Source organism: Epinephelus lanceolatus, chromosome 14 (assembly GCF_041903045.1).
Source record: "Epinephelus lanceolatus isolate andai-2023 chromosome 14, ASM4190304v1, whole genome shotgun sequence".
Taxonomy (NCBI): domain Eukaryota; kingdom Metazoa; phylum Chordata; class Actinopteri; order Perciformes; family Serranidae; genus Epinephelus; species Epinephelus lanceolatus.
Genome location: NC_135747.1, coordinates 18,460,987 through 18,481,601, shown reverse-complemented (window position 1 = coordinate 18,481,601; position 20,615 = coordinate 18,460,987). Strand labels below are relative to the sequence as shown.

The 20,615-nt window shown below is 41.6% G+C and overlaps 1 protein-coding gene across 3 annotated transcripts; it reads right to left on the bottom strand.

The window, feature by feature from the left end:
* Positions 1-426: 426 nt before the first annotated feature.
* Positions 427-19,493, bottom strand: kansl1l (KAT8 regulatory NSL complex subunit 1-like). Of its 3 annotated transcripts, none has more exons than XM_033614997.2 (16): positions 19,269-19,493; positions 17,391-18,502; positions 12,815-12,962; positions 12,119-12,271; positions 11,608-11,711; positions 10,475-10,649; positions 7,754-7,928; positions 7,362-7,490; positions 5,203-5,349; positions 4,945-5,042; positions 4,512-4,624; positions 4,136-4,208; positions 3,914-4,026; positions 3,431-3,551; positions 1,527-1,789; positions 427-900 (listed from the first exon to the last, which is right to left on the bottom strand). In XM_033614997.2, the coding sequence occupies exons 2-15, from the start codon at positions 18,458-18,460 to the stop codon at positions 1,568-1,570; spliced, it is 2,841 nt and encodes a 946-aa protein (XP_033470888.2). In that variant the 5' UTR covers positions 18,461-18,502; positions 19,269-19,493; the 3' UTR covers positions 427-900; positions 1,527-1,567. The 3 variants fall into 3 exon arrangements, with proteins under 3 accessions (XP_033470888.2, XP_078030545.1, XP_033470896.2); XM_078174419.1 differs by having other exon boundaries at positions 1,544-1,789; XM_033615005.2 differs by having other exon boundaries at positions 12,815-12,959.
* Positions 19,494-20,615: the final 1,122 nt, after the last annotated feature.

Genomic DNA, 20,615 nt, shown 5'->3' with positions numbered 1-20,615 from the left:
AATTCCCTGTACAGTGACGTTTCGTGGGGAGTACAAAGAGCCAAATTTTTTCCACTGATACACAAAGGTTGGGGCTATCCAATTCTGTCCCCTCAATGCAGGGGCATCAATGCAACAGCAGGAGTCAAGAGCTGCAACAAGGACGTAATCTTTCACAGGCAACCCCCACCAGGGAACATTAAAGGGACAGTTCAGATCTTTTGAAGTGGGGTTGTATAATGTACTATCCATAGTCAGTGCATTACCTACAGTAGGTGTTAGTTGGAATGCTCCCAGTTTGGAGAAGCAGACAGGAGTGTCGCCTTGGAAACTGAGCAATGTACTGCTGTGGATGGGGGCAGCAGCAAAACATATTTTAGCCAATGAATCAGTCATCAGAAAATTCTAGGAAGTGTACTGTCTGGCAAAGCATGACATCCACCACTGTTTACTAATGTTACTGTTTACTAATAACTTTCATAAAAAATATATACCAAATGAACGCATCAACAGACAAACAGAAACATGAAATCAAAAGGCATGTGTAAATCAAATAAAAGTTACATAAATATTTATGTATTAAAGTCTTCCTACACAGACTTTTTAAGACAACTGTGAGAATAAATAAGTGAGAACTACAAACAACACACAAACCTGAGACTACAGTGGGGCTGTGCTGGTACATTTGTCTTTACATACAGTACCTCTCGTACAATAAAACCTGAAAGAGTAGCAGAAGCTACAGTAGTAAGTTAAAACTATTGTGACACATGCTACAATATTTACAGAATGTATATAAAACACCTTTGCTTTAAAGTATTGAGCAGATAACATAAATATCACTGTTCTGGAATGTGTTGAGTATCCCAATTAAGGTTCCCATGGCATAGTTTCTCCTCATGGTCCTTGACGTGGGGAGATCTGGAGAGGAAATAAAATAATTATTGATTAATTTAACTGACAAATACAACCAAAACCGCCTCTATATGTTGACTCTCGATGTTTCAGATCTGATGACTGACAGTATGAGTCTCCCAATCTCTCTTGCTGACTGAACTTGTTCAATTACTTGTCCTAAATTACCTAAATGACTCTGAATGAGTGTATGAATGAGTTATGCCTTTGTTAATGACTACTACATCAATCAATCATCGGATGTATGTTATGAAAAATGAAACCAGAAATCCATTCATAAATGAATAAATCATGTGTCCTATGAATTAGTTATTCAACAGACAAATGAAAGCACAGGTAATTTAAATAAATGTCTAATTAAATTATTGAATGAATGACGAATAAAATGACTGGATAAACTAATGAACCGAAGGGACACATTACTGTAAAACGTGTTGCAATATTAACAAATGCCTTACATCAGCCTTATTGAATTACTTATAAAAGAAAATAAACTATTTAATCAAAACTTGTCAAATGAATGAACAATTTAAGAAATTGCGAAGAAGAACTAAAGAAAAAATTCAACAAAAAGCTCTAGTAGGCACAAACAATGTAAGTGAGCACTACATAAGAACATACAGGGAATTTACCATATTTCCCAACTTGCATGTAAAAGTAAGGCATTGCGCTCTCAGCTGCCACTGAGTGTGCGACTCTGGCTTTGTCCACCAGACGGCAGTGTAGCACCAGTGGGCTGAGCTGGGGGGAGATGGGAGTTGGAGTTCTTTGATGTAGACGAGGCAGAGCTACACGCTGACCACTCCGATGGAACTTTTTCTAGGTTATCAGAGAGCAGGGCGCCCTCTTCTTCCTGGCCCAGAGGAAACACTCGTGGCTCCCAGGGTGACTGAGGCTGTCAGATGATAGAGGGCATATCATGGAATTTAGCAAATCTATAATTCTGTTAAGTGAATATTTTTGACATGGTGGAATGATTTTGTGTCTAGGATGTGCATATGTATCATTTTCTATGGACACAAGGATGAGAATACAACATATTTATTGATAAACTGATAATGTACTCAGCAGATATCTTCCAATATCAGTCCCTTCATTGAATTTAGATTTTTAAGGCTGTATCATAGGGCTGCATGGCTCTGATGCCTGTTTAAACCTAGAAATACCACCTTATAGTTGTATGCCTCTGCAAACCAGTCAAGTTGCAGTTACAGTTTATATCCATATCTGTCCAGACCCATATGTAGCCATGACAGTTGACAAGTGTTGCTGCAATGAAGCTACATATTCTGAAACATGGATGCACACACATCTTCAACCCATCAGCACAGAAGAACAATATAATCAGCAGTTTCAACACTGACACCCAAAATTGTGTCACCAAAAAATATCTGCCTAAGTGTCTTCCCTTCTGTTCCTAAGTTATGTATGTAAACAGTATGATGTCATAGTGAAGTTGACCTTTGACCTTCTGGATGTCAAATGTCATCATTTAATCATTTTATCCTATTAGGCATTTGTGTGAAAGTTTGTCATAACTGGTGAATAAATTCTTCAGTTATGGCCAAAAACATGTTTTTTTAAGGTCACAGTGATCTTTGACCTTTAACCATGAAATTCTAATCAGTTCATCCTTGAGTCCAAGCTGACGTTGGTGCTAAATTTGAGAAAATTCACTCAAGGCGTTGTTTAAATGTCCCATTTATGAGAATGAAACAGATGCAAGGCCACAGTGACCTTGACCTTTGAACACCATAATCAAATCAGTTCATCGTTGAGTCCAAGTGAACGTTTGTGTCAAATTTGAAGAATTTCCGTTTTGGTATTCTTGAGATATCAAGTACACAAGAATGGGACATGCGGATGTATGGACCTTAGGACAGACAACCCAAAACACTTAATTCCTCCAGCCATGGCTATCGCCGCAGCGGAGGCATAAAAATCAAATGTTCTTAAATCAACATTTACGTGGGTGCTGTAGTGCGTAAGAAGTATGAAGCAGTGAAGTAGGGGATATCTGTGGTGTGGAGAACGCTGATTTGGACAGTCTGGTTTAGTAGCAACTCAAACATACTCCAATCAAAGCAAAGTGGCACAGAGCACTGCAATCAGAGCATCATCGACTGCAGCAAAGTGGAGACAAGTATCTGTGTAGGCTCTCAAGAATGCATCTAGGCTTTATAACTCGCACAGTATGACTGAAAAAGAGTATTGATGAGCCTGCAACCTATTTTGACTCTGACACTCTTCCTCGCTCTTCTGAAGCACAAATAACACAGCGTATCTTTAAAATGTGGCAGAAAATATCCTTTCAGCAACATGTAGGGGTTGAAGTGAAAGATGATAATCAGCTAAATCCCCTCTTTGTAGTTGCCACTATGTTGGAGAAATGGTATCATGATAGGAACAGCCAATAGGATACTGCTGTGTATGACTCAGCGTGAGTTCCCTCCTGTGGCACCTGAATCATCATACTCTGATATTCGACGTTTGTTTGGGGGATTTGGGGTTTCAGCTGTGGTGCTTTTGATCTTACCAGCCACTCCTCTGAGCTTTGCTGTTCATCAGTATCCAGCTGAGCACAACTCAGCTCCACAGAGCTCTCCTCTCCTGATGTGCACATCCCGCCCCCACTGCTTGACAGCCTGCTGCCAGATCTGGAGTGAAAAAAACAAGCACAACCCCATGAAGGAAATTACTCAACATTCTCCTTTCACACAGGATGTATTTACATGCTCAAGGACAAACAAACCAAGTGTGCACAGTCAGCACAGAACAAAGAGTTTAGCATTTTTTGTAATTGTCAAATGCATCTCTTTGGTATCATCTTCTGATAACAGCATGAACTATGATAAAATCGCCCAACATTTCTGATGCTTGAGAGAGACAATTTATTCTCCCCAACCCACCTGATGCATATAGTTCACCTTGCATTACGTTGTCATCTGATGTAACAGTATTCAAATCAGTGCTGCATTTCTGAACCTGTGTGTGTATTTTTGTTTGTGTGTGTTTCCACCTGTTAGGATGCCTGCAGCATTTTCTGTTTCCCCATGATGGCCAGCGCAACTTCTCTCTCTGCTCTAAGGCCAGGTGTCTCTGGGCAAAGACTTCATTAGTGAGATCCTCCACCTGACACACACACACACACACACACACACACACACACACACAGAGGAAAAAAGATGTTTTCCTCTAAAACAACAATAAAAAGTTCATGTCCAAAGGGATGAGACACTACCTGCCCCTCCTCATTGTCCTCCTCCATCTCTGCCTCACTGTTCATCAGAGGTGAGATGTCCACCAGCCGCCAACTGCAGAGACAGACAGACCTTTTGAGGTGACACACAATGATGGCGGACAGTGCACAGCATGTTTCTATTTCAAAGTAAAAGCAATATGTTTAATCACAGCCATATTTTATGTATCAAACGTGCATGAAATACAGGGATGATAAGGACATTATGATTCATTTTCTGGGTACAATGAAAAACCATAGCAAATTTCATGTGCTGTTATTCTGATTCTTAGTTTTCAAGTCTGTCGTGATTATAGAATACAAAACGACAGCCTTAACAATTCTGTGCAACTCCTTTAGAGGCTGTTATGTTCCATACCTGGGTGTCAGGATGTCTTTGTACTGCAGCTTCTCCACTTTAGCCAGAGACATAGGGATGACAATGTTGTTGATGTTGTACACACTCTCTCCCTGGCGTTTGCGCACGAAGCCCTAAAAGGACACATGGTGTGACAGTTCACACCCATGATTCAGAGGTGCTCACACGTTCAAAGCCCATCTACATCAACAGATTGCTGTGATACAGGACTTTCTGCAGACTGACCAGCTTTTTTATATTTTACTCAGATGCATGTCAAGTCACGTCACAAGTGCTTGAGGTGCTTACCCATTTGATTCTAATCTTGAGCTGGTTTTAGGGTCAAGGTTAGAATACGGTTTAGGTGTAGTTTTGGGTTAGGGTTACTATATGTCAATGAGGGTTCTCACAAGTATTCACTTTAAAAAAGTGTGTTTGTGAGTCTGTGTGTTACCTGTGAGGCCCGCTTGCTTGAAACCTGTGTGTAGCTCTCCTCCAGCACTTCATCTGAACTGTCTGGGTCAAAGAACTGGTGAAAAGCATCTTCTTCATCTGGGTATAACACACACACACACACACACACACACACACACACACGGTGTTGACCAATCCTGCTTCTCTGGATCAGGAGCCTTCACTGTAGCCATTCATGTACAGACTGATTCACTGTCAATATGAAATACAGGGTGAAGACACACTTGCTTACACACACCTTCTATAAGCCTGTGGATGTGTCTTCCCTTCCTTTTCCTCCGATTTGCTCTCCTGTGTTGACTCTGACCAGAGCCCGCCGTCCTGATAGGTGACAGACCCATTACTCTGCTTTTATGATGCCTCGCATGCTGCTTGTATTTGTGACCTACAACGAGACACACACACACAGACACACACACACACACACACACACACACACACACACACACACAAACTGAGTTAATGTACCACAGGAATTTCCTTTCATTACAATCTGCACTTCAGTTCCTCTGGGCTGTTACGCTTTGGTTGAAGTGCACAAAAGCTAATCCTTAACCACTAGTCCCATTATTTTGGCAGCTGACTGCCTCTCAGTTTTCTGGTCCTTGCTCACAGCACATCAGCATTTTTTGATTTACAGTTACCACAAAGCTACAAAGGTTACAGATGCACACACACATCTACACACACCTATCTCAGCCTTAGTTCGAGTGTTGTTATGGTCAGTGACATCTGGAAACTACTACCAGTTTTAAACAGAGCTCCAGATTGCATTAGGAGAAAAGAAGGAGAGGCAGAAGTGATGAAGAAGGAATAGGAAGAGGAATCAATCCTCTGTATCAATAATACAGCACATCATTTGTGCTTTCTATTCTTACACTGTACACACAGCTGCCATAGTTAACAATTAATCCCTTTTACGTCATTAGTTATTATTCTCCATGCCGTTCGCCCATATTTCCATCTTCTGCTTGCTTTGACTGTTCATGTAATATATTTCTATTTCAGTTATGATCCGCTACGATACAAGGTTTGTTGCCATGTGCCAGACTATTATTTTAGGTGACGTCTACTTGACAGACTGTCTTCTCTTTCTGCTATTGAAAAAGGAGAATATGATCATTCAAGCTGACAGGAAATCGAAGGAGTGCTGGGTGAGTGACGTCTTAGTCAATTTCCAATCTGCCCCCATTGTGTCTCCTTCTTTACTCTCCCTACCTCTAGTACATCAGGTATTGTCTCTTTTTCCCCTCACATTTGTATTTAACACAAACAAGGAAAAAAGAATGTGCATCAAAAACAGTGTGTTTAGTCCCTGGATAATCAGGGAACATTCAAAAGTCAATTAAACAATTGATTGATCATCAATCTTCATTATGACATGGGCACAAGGGCCACTTTAAGCCCTGAAACCAGAGCTGCAAGAAACATGCAAGTGCAGAAGTAAATGATCATTCATTAGCTTCACATGAATAAAGACACACAGTGACACTGGTGAAATGCCAGATGATTTCACTTCCACCTACTGCTCAGCTGGAAGCCTCATACAGACCCAGCAGGATATCTGACATGCTAGAAACCACTTGTAATGTTACACAGGTAGATAACAAGTGGCAACAGAGGCAATTTTATTTCCTCCATATCCGCTGATATTGTCTCCTTTCACTACAACCAAAACTTACTGTTTTAACCAATGTAGACTAAAAATTCTATGACATTATTCTGTGTTATCAAATTGGGATCAAAGTGCCCGTAAATATGTAGCTACGGTAAATCTAATAAAAGGCAATTTCAATAACAGACTTCCGTGCAGCTCAACCACAGGAAAGAGCAGTAGATCAAAAGCCAGTGAGGCTCCTATCTGTTAGATAAATAGCAACAAGAATACAGGTCTTTTACATAGCACCTCTGCCTTCCTCATCATCTTTCTCATCATAACCTCAACACAGGGGGTTACACCCTTGCTCTGGTCCAGCTCACAAGTAGCACCTAAACATATGTTTATGCTCGGTAAGGTGATACATGGCACAGTAAATGGTAGTTCTTATCATGTTGATGTATCTTCAAGTGTTGATTTTTTCATAAGTTTGGTTTTAACTTGTTGTTTGATGCTATAAAAAGGGGGTTTGGCGTCATGATTGACAGTTGTGTGTGCCAACTGGTGTGTTCGCAATGGTGCTGCTCATGATGGGTCGGATACCACGGAGATCACTACTGCACAGAATTCAGCTCAAAATGGCATCACCAGTGCAAGATGGCAGCCCGTATCCAGGATATTTTGGTTTCAGTTTGTACAGTGATAGAGACACGTTGTCCATCTTTAGATACAGTCATTAGAGTAGACTAAGCAGAATGAAAAGGGAGACGGCAACATAGAACAGAAGGGGAGAATCTTACTGTTGTGCTGTGGTGTGGAGCTGTGTCTGTTGTAGTGTGCTGGACTTGCTTGGTCATTGATAACCAAAGGCCTCTGGGACCATTCTTCTCTGGCCAGGACCCTCTTTAAGCGGTGGGACAGAGGAGTGTCTGAAAGAAGATGACACTATTTTAAGTATGTGGTCAAAACAGCACACACCAGGTGGTGTATGACACATGTAAAAGCACCCACATTCATTGTTTTCTATGTAGGCCCACACACTGGCAGCATCTTGATGCAAAACAACACATCAGGATACGTCACTGTTCTATTGGTTGATGTGTCCAGTTTCTTCTCACATGTTAAAGATTGTAAAGACTTCTACACTGATGTGTGCAGATGTTATGTACAGTAGTGTTAACGTGTCTCCTACCAAATGAAAGAGATGACACGGGGTGGGGTGTGGAGTTGGAGGTCCTGGATGAGAGGACCCTACTGGAGCTGCAGTCTGGATCAGAGCACAGGACTACGGGATCACAAGATGAACAACAAGAACAGGAAGATGATGAGAGAGAAGAGGAGAGGGTAGACGTGGCCGTCCCCGTGTCCTGAAGCACAAGAAAGAGAAAACAAGACAGAAAATGATTTTCCACATGATACTGCACAAGAGCCAAGCTAGCAAGTGGATAACTCGGGACACAGTGTTTCTTTAACTACAGTATTTACTTGGCTTTCTCCTTGTGTTTTGTTGGAGTATGAGTCATATGGATTTAAGAGAGCTGCACTCTGAGTACACTGATTAAAGTAATTAAGTTGTTAAAAGGCTTTCTTTGTCATCTGGCAATATCACAATGCTGGTGGCTCGGTGCTGCTTCTTATTATAACAGCTTCAATCGCTTTGGGCTCTGTGGCAGAACAGTAGTGTCATGCAAGATGTTAAAACTCCACAGCATCTGTGTATTGGAAGTAAAGCTTTCATCTCATTTATATGTTTGTATATAAACTAAAGACGAGCCAGTTAAAGATCAGAAAATAAGGCTCACACCTTTTGTTTCTAACATCGGCACCACTGATTCAAACTGTCTCTGTCCATCTCAGTTACAACTAAAAAACTGCACTCAGCACTAAAACACAGCCACAAATCTCTGATCCGTGTCATTTATAAATAGACTTCTAACAGTGTTAACTTTGTCTGTTGGTTACAAAGTTATGGGAGAGGCACCAATATCAAGGAACAATGTCCTAATCAAAGCAGAAACGGTCGAATAAAACTGCATCACAGCTAGTATGTGGTCCAGCTGTGCACAGTGGAATTGTCCTTCCTGGCTCCCTTATAGTTACGATGATGGCAATGATAATGAAAGTGGTGATTTAGTCATCTCGTATCATATCTAACTTTAGTGGGTCAAAACATGTCAGGTATGGAATTAATCTGCAGATGTTCCAGTTCCAAATGAGACTAAACTTTTTGATAGATGTCCGTTTTTGAACCACAGCAAAGCCCAAAATGTGGCCTGCAGCAGACTACGTAAAGCCTGTTGTTTTTAGCCGAGCCGATTTCCAGAAAACTTGCGGCCCCTACTGGCTAGTTAAGAGGCGTGAGGAGTCAGCTGTCAGTGACAGCATACATACAAACTGTCAGTCAAACAGATTGTGAATCACCACAACCAGGAGCGGTCCTTGAGGATACAGTCATAAATGTGCACACAAAATATCAAGGTGATTGGTCCAGTGTTACACCTGGCAAAGATCATAATATCAACATCACATAATTATTTCAAATGTGGGTCAAGAACTTGCATCTAATTGCCCCTTGAGTGACAATTAAAGTGTTCTGAATTGAAATGACAGGTCAACTTGTCATAGCTTTTTCAATCAGGTTTTAAATTTCATATTAAAGCTGCATTATTGATTTCTTTTGTTTACTGGAGGGCACTTGAACAAGCTGTCAACAGCGCAACACTGACGTATTATTACTGTATAAATGACAAACGTGTTAGCAATCAGTTAATTAATTATAGATCCAGCAGGTACAGAGCGGGCCACCTGACTTACAGTCCACTTCCCCTTTAACCTCCATGCTGGTCTCCATTGACTGCTGAGAAAAATAACTGACTCACTTGGTGCTGGATGTGTCACTAAGAGCAGCCACTTTTACATTACACCTAGTCATTTAGTCTATTGTTAACATTAAATACTGATTGATGCAAATTTAAATGAAAATATCAACAAAAAGAACTGAAAACTGAACAAACTGAAATTAAAGTTTTGTGCGTGTGACACTGTGTTTAACTGCACAATGATAGTGTGATTTTTTATTAGTACAATTGTGTGAAGCTAAGCAAGGTATTGCCAACCACTTGACACTTGAATTGATGAGAACACAGCACTATCCCCTGGCTAAATAAAGGCGAGAGCTCTAAAATAATCACATGCATTTGTTCATTTGAAGCAAATCCAGGGGATATTATTGTTTAATTAAAGGCAGGTGTGCAGCTTTGAACACTAATTCCTGTTTAATCTGAGGAACTATTTTAGTGATTTGGCTTTCCAACGCTGAGGCCTGACTGAGAGCCACTGCTTTTAGGGTTGAATACATGAATAATTTCAATCAAATAAATTTTCAGCTCTTTAACATTTATTATAAAACCCAAAGTGGGTCTGCGATTGGAATTTAGAGGAGATGTTTTGTAATGAAGGACATTTGGGCAGCAATAGAGTAATTAGGGATAGTGCTGGTGTCATCATCATTTCTGTCCTAACTGTCCTGAGTAGAGAGCAGAAAAAATGCAAATGCAAGTGTATTTTAGCATCCATCCATTATCTACACCCGCTTACACTGCGCAGAGACATGGGCAGCACTAATGAATAGACACTAATGTATCACTGTGGGGAAATTGATTTGTTACAGAAGCACAGAGCAGTTAACAGATGAGAATATAGAAAGAACTGAGGAGTAAATAAGTGATACTGCTCATTCAACACAATGAAACCGCAAATAATCCAAGAAATAAAGACATAGCATCTTCAGGGACAGACATCCATTGTTGAAGATTGTGTGTTGAGGTGTGTCATGTCACAGAGAATGTGCATGTGAGCTTTGACTGTTCAGACGGACAGACTGAGGCACAAAGGAAACGGCATGTGTGCCTACCTGTTGACCGCTGGGGTTGCAGGTGTTGAAAGCAAAGAGTTTAGGCTTGTGGTAGGTGACCAGGGGCCGGGTCCGGGCACACACGCATGACACATCAGCTTTGAAGAGCCTCCTGGTCCCAAGTCTGCTTCTCTTAGAGTCCCCAGGCACAAAAACATCGTTTCCTCTCTGATCACTGCAGGGACAAGATAACGTGAGGTCATGGAAATGTTGTGGATATGATTCATGCTAAGATTAAACTCAAAAAGCAAGTTTATCAATTGGTTGTTGGTCTCATGGATGTATTAAAAGAACTGGATACAGCGTTGGAGGTGCGGCTTCCCAGGTATAAAATTACCTGGATCTTCCACATTGTTGGGCCCATAGAGCAAGAGAGAGACATTGCCAGCCAAGCAACTAACTTCCTGTTTAGCCCTCTGCCAACTTGAATAAGGGAAAAAATAATTTAATAATTTTGCAGGGGTTGTAGGCCTGAAAAAAATGTATCCACTGATTTAGAGACGTCTCTGTTGCCATGTCAGTCCATGGGAAAAAGTCTTTTTGAACCCAATGACATCAAGCGATGGACCTGGAAGTTGTAATTCCATTGTTTAGCCACTATGTCAAATCAGCTTTAAAGCCCGGCGCTGTTCCCGGGGCATTTGTTGGTCTTAGATCTTCACTTAGAATAACAACCAGAAACAAACAATACTGTACCTACTTATAACCCCCTGTTACATGCATAAACAAGTAGAATGCCTTTTTTTTATCATGTGGCTTTTATCTTCAGAGCCAGACAGACAGAGTTAAAAAGGCAGCAGGAAGGAAAGACATGAAGGGATGATTCAAGTGAGGCCAGATGGTGGGGACCGACCAGGCTGTCTCACTGGGTTACATTACAAACAGGGAGCATGCTTTCAACCTTCACCTATAGCCTGGGCCTCAGCTAGACAATGGATGAACTTATGTCAGTGCACATTTCTCTGTTTTGTATTTTATAGAACATACACACATTTTACATACATCCATGTACTGCAAATACAGCTGAAGTGAATATTGCAGGTGTGAGAAACTCTTGCAGTGTCATGCTCAGATAGTTGCAGTCTTAGATCTTTGTGAGTGTGTGTGTGTGTGTGTGTGTGTCTGCTCTCTACCTTGTGAAGCCTCTCTTGCCTTTCCAGGTGTGTGGTTGTTTGGAAAGTGGTGAAAAGCTGAGAGGAGGCATCAGACTGTTGACAATCTGGCTGAGCTGAGCACTCTGCAATGAAAACATCATCCATATAATGATTTTCACATGTAATATATTCAACGTAAGTGTTAAATTCAATGTATCTCTTTAGTGCAAGTCAACATGGGTGTGGTTTGAAAGTATGACAGTAGACAGGATTCACAAAGAAAATGCTAATTTTATTCATGAACCTCTGTGTTTTTTGTACCACCAAGGTGCAAATTTGCGTTGTGTATCACAAAATAATTATTATGAGATGATTATTAATGATATTACAGATAAACACAGACTGCTTTCCTTTTCTGCACAAAAGACTGATAAGCTAAAAGGATATCCACCTGATGTGGTGCATTGTGTTGTAGATTACTAATCCCCTTGATACCAGACTCTTCACACACACAGTATTACAGGTATGTGTGCTAGTGTCTCCCTCCTACCTGTCTCTCTATGTTGTGCAGAAGGCGTGTGGGGCTGCAAGGTTCGGTGTCAGCATCCGAGGCTGTGCAGGATAACCCTGCCATTTCTCTCAGCAGGGTCTGCTGAATCTGTCTGTCTGTCAGCGGCTGGGACTCAGCAAGCACAACACCCCCCTTCAACACACACACACAAAAAACACGAGTTAACCTTTAAAGACTACCCCAGTTTGGGAGGGTGGTCCACCTGGATTAAAATAAAGGGACTATTTTTTATTTTTGAATCCTTGCAATGAATTTAACACTCCAAGAACTTTTTATTCACACAGATTATTATTTAAAAGTAGAGAAACACCATATTTTCAACTCTTTAATTGTGTATACATACTCTGACATGTATTGAACCTTGATTATACAACTATTACAAGATGGTTTTCTCTTGTTACCTTTCATATTGGTAGCAGTCCATGAAAGTTGGTTGTATTGCTTTATGCAAAAGTGTGACTACAATAGCTCACCTCTCTATAAGATATTTTAGCTTAAGTGCTATTCATTTGTTACATTAAAACAACAAACGTTTTCTGACCCTATACATTCTCTTCACACAAAACTGACTTGTATCACTGCCTGACTAAAAGCCATTAATAATTCAAGGTTGCCAGTTGGTACATTATGTCAACTGCCCTTTACTGAGGCGGTTACAGAGGACTTTTGTCTTACCTTGGTGGAGCGGATGTGCTTGTGGAGCTCCACCAGTTGTTGTATCCTCCCCTCCAACTCGACCAGACGCAGCTGCAACCAACTCCATCTGCTGCCCAGCTCCGCTCTCTCTCCCAGCCACCGCCTCTCACAGCTGCTGCTGCTGCTACTGGCAGGAAGGGCAGGGTAATGGATGACAGAGAAAGACACTTAGACCCGTGCAGTGGTATTACAGTATTCTTTTCATTTTTGTCAAATGCCCCAGGGCCCCGAAAGGACCTCACAAGAAGATCATTCTCTGTGCTTTGGAATTCAAATGTGGCAAAATTTCAAGACACTGAATGAAGTCATAAAATCCACTAAGACCATTAAATAGAAGTGCATGAAGAGGTTAGCATATGAGAATCATTGGCAGGAAATAGTGTGTCACCAGAGGGAAAAGTATCACAAAGAAGGGAGGAGGACAGAGATTGAGAGACACAATGAGAGCACTGACAGACCAAACTGTGAATTCTCACATTTGTGCTGCAGCACTGTCATCTTATGACCTATTTTACGCCAACCATGTTGCCATGTAGCGTGTAAATTGTTTAGCATCCTAACAGCATGGGGTGGGGGGGATTTTGCTGAAGCACAAAAGCTTATCTAGGCCACAGAAAAGAACACTGTTGATTTGTGTGGTGTGTATCTATAGTATGTTTCCATGGCACTAGCCTGTTCAGTTAGCATTTGTCTTCTGTGTGTGTGTGTGTGTGTGTGTGTGTGTGGCTGGCTGGCTTCAGTGGGGCAATAGTTGCTATGGCAGTGCTCTTGGACCTTGGCAAGGACAGGGAGGGACTCCCCCCACTTCAAACACTCTGATGCAGGACAGAGAAAGGTTAGACCAGCCAGCAAGCAGCTACACAGGATTTGACAATACCCTTTGGTATTACGAGGTTGCTGGCCCGTTACCGGCCAAAATGCTTGCTTCCCTGATCACAATAACATCTAGTTTGTGGTAGATAAGAAGGAGAACTTTGAAATGGGTTCATTCTGAACGGAGTTTCACTCAACCCTACACTGATATCTGTTTAGTGAGGAGTAGGCTCCCTCTTTTCTTCACAGACAATGACCAGACCTGGCTGTCCTGCGGCTCTTTCCAACTGTATAATGAGAAAATTCCTAGAATATTTGCCAAGCAGTGGGTGAGTCAGTGGGAGACAACAGGAGAGGGAAGGTGGATTTATACCTGTTAGTGTGCAAGTATGCATTTACATAAATATTTTTCATGAATATAATAATATTGCTGAATAAAATGTGGGCTCTAGCAACCCACTGGCAACCCTCCACAATGATAAAATACCAGTTCTCACAGCCAAGTCGTGGTTGAATAAAAGGCCAGTCCCAGCAAGTTGCTGAGGGTTTATGATTTCTCCTATTTGGATAGTGTTTGTTGGCTCCTCAGGCATTCAGATTTTTGGGTGTGTCCTGCACTTAAACTTTCCAACTCATAGCCTTTCACGAATACTCCCATACACTATATCTCAAATTACAAACATACTGAAAACTGAAAATGAGCAACAGCTGGAGGTGTGGAGGACCGCTGCCAGTGCACAGAGCAATGTGGACACATGGTTTCAAGTTGAAGTCAAATTGTGTCACTGATTTACAAGCTCATACTTAGAATGTTAAAGACCAACTATTTTCACATTTCCTAAAGGAGGGCAATGAGTTGTCCCTTCTCCACACGGAGACATCCTCTTCCAAGGAGGAACCTGCCATAAAAACTCCCCAGGGGAGGTTTTAGTGATGAAGCACAGAGCATTGTTCAGCAGACTCGTACAAAAGGCAAGCTGACGCTCACAAGCTGGCCAAATAAAAAGACACACACACACACACACACACACGCGCACGCGCGCACACACACACACACACGCACACAAAGATGCTACACACAGAAAACACTCATTCTCATTCCTGTTCTCAGTGCTAATAAACATGCACTTATTTTGGTAACAACTCTTGTTTATTGCACTCATCTAACTGACGAAATAAATGCTACTGCGCTTAAACCGGAGATAAACTGAGTCCAAAAGAAAGGTCTAAGTGGACTACAGCCAAGACCAAGACATTACCCCTCCCCTAACACTGACGCCCCCACATTCCTGACTAGTAAGTTTATTAACCTGGTACCATGAGGTTGGTAACATGGCGCTGAAAAGATTGAACTGACATAAATCTCTCTAAAGAATCTCATTTCCAAATAAAGATGTTGTGGAAAGTGTCTAAATTCAACTGTATTTTTGTGACACTTTGCCTAGTTCAATTTTCAAATCAAATGATAAGCATGACGTGGACAGGAGCAGGTATCTTCTTCTCTGGAATTTTGGAAGCAAATATGTGGTAAATCGATCTGAGAGAGAGAGCCTTGTTTGCTGGACGAATGGTGTTCTCAAACCAAAGACTGTCCAAGCTTGTCACTTTACATTACCCTTACATTCTCTTAAGTATTTCTGACACTGTGTAATGTCACTGACATTTTCATCTCAAGCTAAGTAAATGTTCCAGAATGTCCTGGTGGGCAACTGGCCTAAGATGGATTTCGAGGTCCGCAGTTTAATTCCCGCTCAGGACAGCTATTGGATATTTCTCTTTTTCTGTGAGTAGCTCCCCAAATGTTTCTTGTCACTCTCTACTATCAGACCGAAAAATTATCTTAAAAAGAAATTCTTTCTTCCACTTGCTCCGAGACCAAATTCAGAATCTGTATTCAAGCTAGCATGACGGTAGGGCAATCATATACTTAAAAAAAAAGATGAAAAGATATGACAATTAATAGTCCGTTATAGACTTTCATTATACAGTAGATTCTTCAATTCCTTTGATTGATAAAGTTTTGGTTTATGGAAAATGATTTACTCAATGGCTGCTAAGTATAAAGAAGGTTTAAATTGCTTAACATTACCAACTGGACTGAATTTGTAATGTCTGCACTTGGTCTGTTGGCAATTTGCACCAATCATCTTGTACAGTGCAAAAAAGACAACAACATGTTGGATTTATTATTAGCACAGATATCTTGTTGTTTTTGTCTCTCTATTTCAGCTCAATTGTTCCCATTTCCTGATTTAGTACTGACATGTTTCTCATTATCATATTTATTTTTGGACATTTTGCCACAATTAACAGACCAATAAAAAGACTTAACAGGGAAAACATGCAAAATGCTGAGTATAATAAATTTTGTGTGTAATGTGCACAGTTTTTCTGCAAGTTGGCACTGTCTTGTTAGCAAGACACCCCTTAAACACTCCTTACAAGGTGTCAGAACATACAATCAGTCAGGATTCCCATCATATTTCCTCGCCTAGTGCAATCTGACTACCACTTACCAAGGACAAAAGTACAGCAGCACCGCCCATCCCAACCACACTCACACATACACAGACTTCAGAAGTATTTTTTACTAGAACAAGGAGGAGCACGATGACACAGTATGGCTGGCATGTTACAGGCTTGCTGGCATGGTGGTGTTTATTTCCTAGCCTGTGGGCAATAGTGCTGGCATGTCTGTTGAATGTGTTATGACTGCAGCATGGAAAGAGAATGTGTGTGCACGGCTGAAAAATGTCATCACACTCTCCGCAGCTGGGAGGACAAAACGTGTGCTTATGACAACCACACTGTAAACTTAGCTGAGGGCCAAATAAAATATGCGTCGAATACTGCAGCGGCACAGTGGACCTCATACACCCAGACAGCTGACTTTCCAAAACTTGTACTGTCATTCTGAAATAAGTCTCTTCATTTTACACCATATTTGTACCTCTTGTAAATTAGTTCTGCCTCATTCTTTGTTGTCCTGAACTGAAAAGTTGCCGAGAGCGAATAAAAACAAGGGCAATGGCTCCAGCGTGAACCACAGCTGGACTCTGGCAACAACAACCCAGAAAAGCAAAACAAATCTTTTGGCAGTGAGAGTGCAGTGAAGCTTGTGAAACGATTTCTTATTGTTTTCTTCAGTACTAGATGGTAACTTCATATCTGACACTACGTGAAATCACGTGGGCCACCATCTCAACTTGATAAGCAAAATACGTGCTTCGGGGGATTTCTGAAGTCCCTCCTTCGCGGCTTGTTTATTTAGCTGGAATAACCAGCTGTTACACATATGATCCACACTGTAGCTCTAAAGAAATACACAAACTTTCAAATAAGAAACAGACCTCGATTTTAAGGCAGCCCACAACTTACGACACCAAGGAAACTGGTGTCTGTCAATTTGCTTGTAAAAAAAAGACACCAACCCTGCATGGAAAATGTGTCTGCAAACAAGCAGAACATCCCATTAAACAACTAACAGGTTTTTTATCACCAAATCTGTTTATTTCAGCTTCACATCATATCTTAACCTCCCTACACCCCCACAATTTTTCATAAGGGAAATGATGGAGTGGAGTGTATGTGGAGAGCATTAGAGTCAGGGAAATAAGAAGAAAATTGCTTTCTCTAGAAGACACCTTCAGGCACCAGAATTTTAGTCTTGTTATTCAATGTATATTGTTTTACAGGACACATGCAACTACATATAACCTATTTCCATCTGCTGTATACTCACATAGTTGAAGTCTTTTTTTTGCAGAGAATCTCCTCTTGCTCCTCGTCTGAGCTGCTGCTGGCTGTAGCCTCTGAGTCCAAGGCTTCCTGCAGGCCTCTCAGCACCGCCTGGCTGGAGCGGCTGAACTCTGTGAGCTCCGAGAAGGAACATGAGGCTGTGGATGACTCTACCCGAGAAGAATGGGGTTCACTTCCCACTTGTGGAGGTAGTATACCAGAATGTATGGAGTCCGAGCTATCGAGAGACACACCTCCGAGTTGACAGTACCTTGTCAGCCCCTCCAGCTGCTGGTTGCAGTGTTGCACAGCGTGCTCTCCCAGCAGAATGTGCAGTCTCCTCTGCAGACTCTGAGCTCGGCTTTGCAGCCCTGCCTGCCTGGAGAGCTGCTCCTTCACAGCCACAGCTCTGGATGCCAGCTGCTCAGAGTTCACCCTGCCACTCCAAGGCTGTACTAAAGATGGAAGAGGGCAGCCAATTCCAGCCACTTTCCCCTGTGTCAGTGTAGGTGGGGGTGCAAAGAAGGGAGTGCCTTGAGGGTTCATCTCCCCGTGGGAGTAAGAAGGAGGAACACTGGTAAAGATAAGAGGGGAGCGATGCACATCACCACCATCTGGCCCACATTTAGAAGCAGCACTGTGTCCATGCAGCAGACAAGCATCTTGGCTATTGTGCTCAGGGAGAGGGACTAAAAACATGTCTGGTACACCTGGGAAGACGCAGGCCACCTGATGAGAATCTCTCGGGCCTTTGTTGAAGGAGAGGAGGTTGAGGAGGGAAGCAGGGTTGGGGAGGAGCACCGTCTCACATTGGCTGGCAGACGCCTGCAGATGTGGGGAAAGCACAGGGTTGGCAGGGACGTCCAGCGGGCTCAGAGGGAGACAGGAGTCTCGAGAGGGAAAGGAGGAAAGGTTCAGCAACATCTTCTGGAGGTCACCGTCATCTGTCGACCTCATCTGGGTGTCCAGCTCTGTGGTGCACATGGCTCTCCCATCTGAGTCCATTCTGACAGGAGGGGAGGACAGGTGGATCCCATGGCCATCTTTCAGGATTCTGGTCAGGGCTGGGGCCATAACACCAAGGAAGCAGGCTTCACAGACTGCACCTTAAATAACCTGACAGCAGAAAAACCCATTTGTAGGTGATTAAAGCCCTAAACTGTAATCCTACTAGAATTTTACGCACACTTCTGCACAGATATGCAAAATATGGTTTGTCTAGGAATATTATATTAAAGACCATAAAAATGTAGTGGAGTATGACTGGAGACCAACTACAATGTCAGGATAGGAAAAGTGGACACAGCACAGGCACAGGCAGCTTTAGCTAAACACATTAACGTCAATTACCTTATCTTGATGCATTTTTACGGATAATGGGTCAACCTGGAAACCTCATTGTGAGAACCAACTGGTGCATTAATGTTAACTGTCCTCTCTGCACCCTGTTTAACCCTTTATCTGGCACATATTTGGGTTATGACACGCACATTTGGCAACATAATTTCCACATTTTATACCTGAAGCACAGTTTATTTGGTTTCCCACTGTTTTATAACAAGAAATTTGGATTTAAATATGATAAAGTAGTTAATTAGCTTCGAGACGACTTTGTTTTAGCGCAGATTCGTGTATGCTAATGAAGTTTAACAACCATGAAGGAAATGGACCGCAAACAAACCAGGTAGGGTAGGTAATACGGGGTTTATACGCTGTTGGGTACTCGTTTATCACAGGTTACATGTACATTAGTTTAAATTAACGACATTACATTAGCAGTGACTTAAACAGTCTAAAAAACAAATGCCAATGTAGCTAAACTGACACAAATAACGGTCGTTAACGGTCCACAAAGTATTCTCATAGCGTTGACGTTACTCACCTGCACAGGAGGTGAACCGTTGACTTGACATCGTTTATTCCAGTAAGATTTACGGCTTAATATGACGTTAAATCTTTCTTTTTTCCTTTGACAATGCTTCCAGATAATTAAACGTGACTGTTTCATCTACCTATCCAACTGGCTGTCCGACGTTGACATTTATTTTACCCAGAATATCGGTAAATCTCTCCTCCTGGTAACTGACACCGCGCCTCCCTCTGCCTCTCTCACTAACTGCCGAGAACACAAACACAGCTCAGGGAGGAGGGGCTGGACCACACTCGTGGTGCCTTCAAGACCTCCTCAGGAGCTCGGACTTTGGAGAGCGCAGAGTGGGAAAATTCCATTTCCCACATTTTTTCCCCCTTTAACTCAATTCAATTAATTGCATTAGCCTACTAGAGCGGGGCACAACCTGACATTTTAGTTTGGGCAGAGGGTTGTTAAAAGGGTTAGCTGTAACACTTGCTGGAAACATCTGTTCAACACAATTAATTCAATACAATTTTATCTATATGCTATAGGTCTCCATCTACATCAGGGGAAGGTTGGGTATCCATCCATCTGTTAGTCTGTCATTGATATTCAATGGTTAGACTGATAGATGTACACGTAATTAGGGTCTATTGCAATCCTAGGTATTCTTCTTCGTTCTTCTTTCTTCTTCCGAGGAAATCATACTTCTCGTGGGTGAAAACTCACCAAACTTTGCACAAAGGTCCAGTCTCATGCCAGATTACCTCAGCTGTAAACTCAAGCCAATAGTCCTGATGGTGGCGCTACAGCAAGCATCTAAAGTTCAAAACTTTGAAAATTCATAACAAATCAACCATACGTGCTACAACTTCACAACTTTCATCAAACTGTAGCCCCAATACTGAAGAAACTTTTGTACATTTAAACCTATTAAAATTATGACGTTCATCACTCTGTTTTTTTTTCAAAAACTGTAAAACTTCTTAAACCTATCTCCTCCCACAATTTTTGTTCAATTGACACCAAACTTGCTACAGAGCATCTTCAGACTGTCATACAAAAACTATGTTTCTCAGATTTTTGATTTATCCAAAATTGAGCCTACAGTGCATCAAAATGTTTGACTGTAAACGGTACTATAAACATATACATGCAAATTCTTGCTAAATAAAACTTCAATGTTCATGAAAAAAATGACAAAATTTTAGAGTCATGGTAGATGATGTGTGGCAAATTTCAGAATTTTATCTCAAAAACTGAATTTTTGACAGCATTTTGAATTTTGCTCTAATGTGAACAATTGGAGTCAATGTAAAAATGGCAATTTTAAACATCAGTTTTTCACTTATGGAGCAAATCGATCATTGTTAC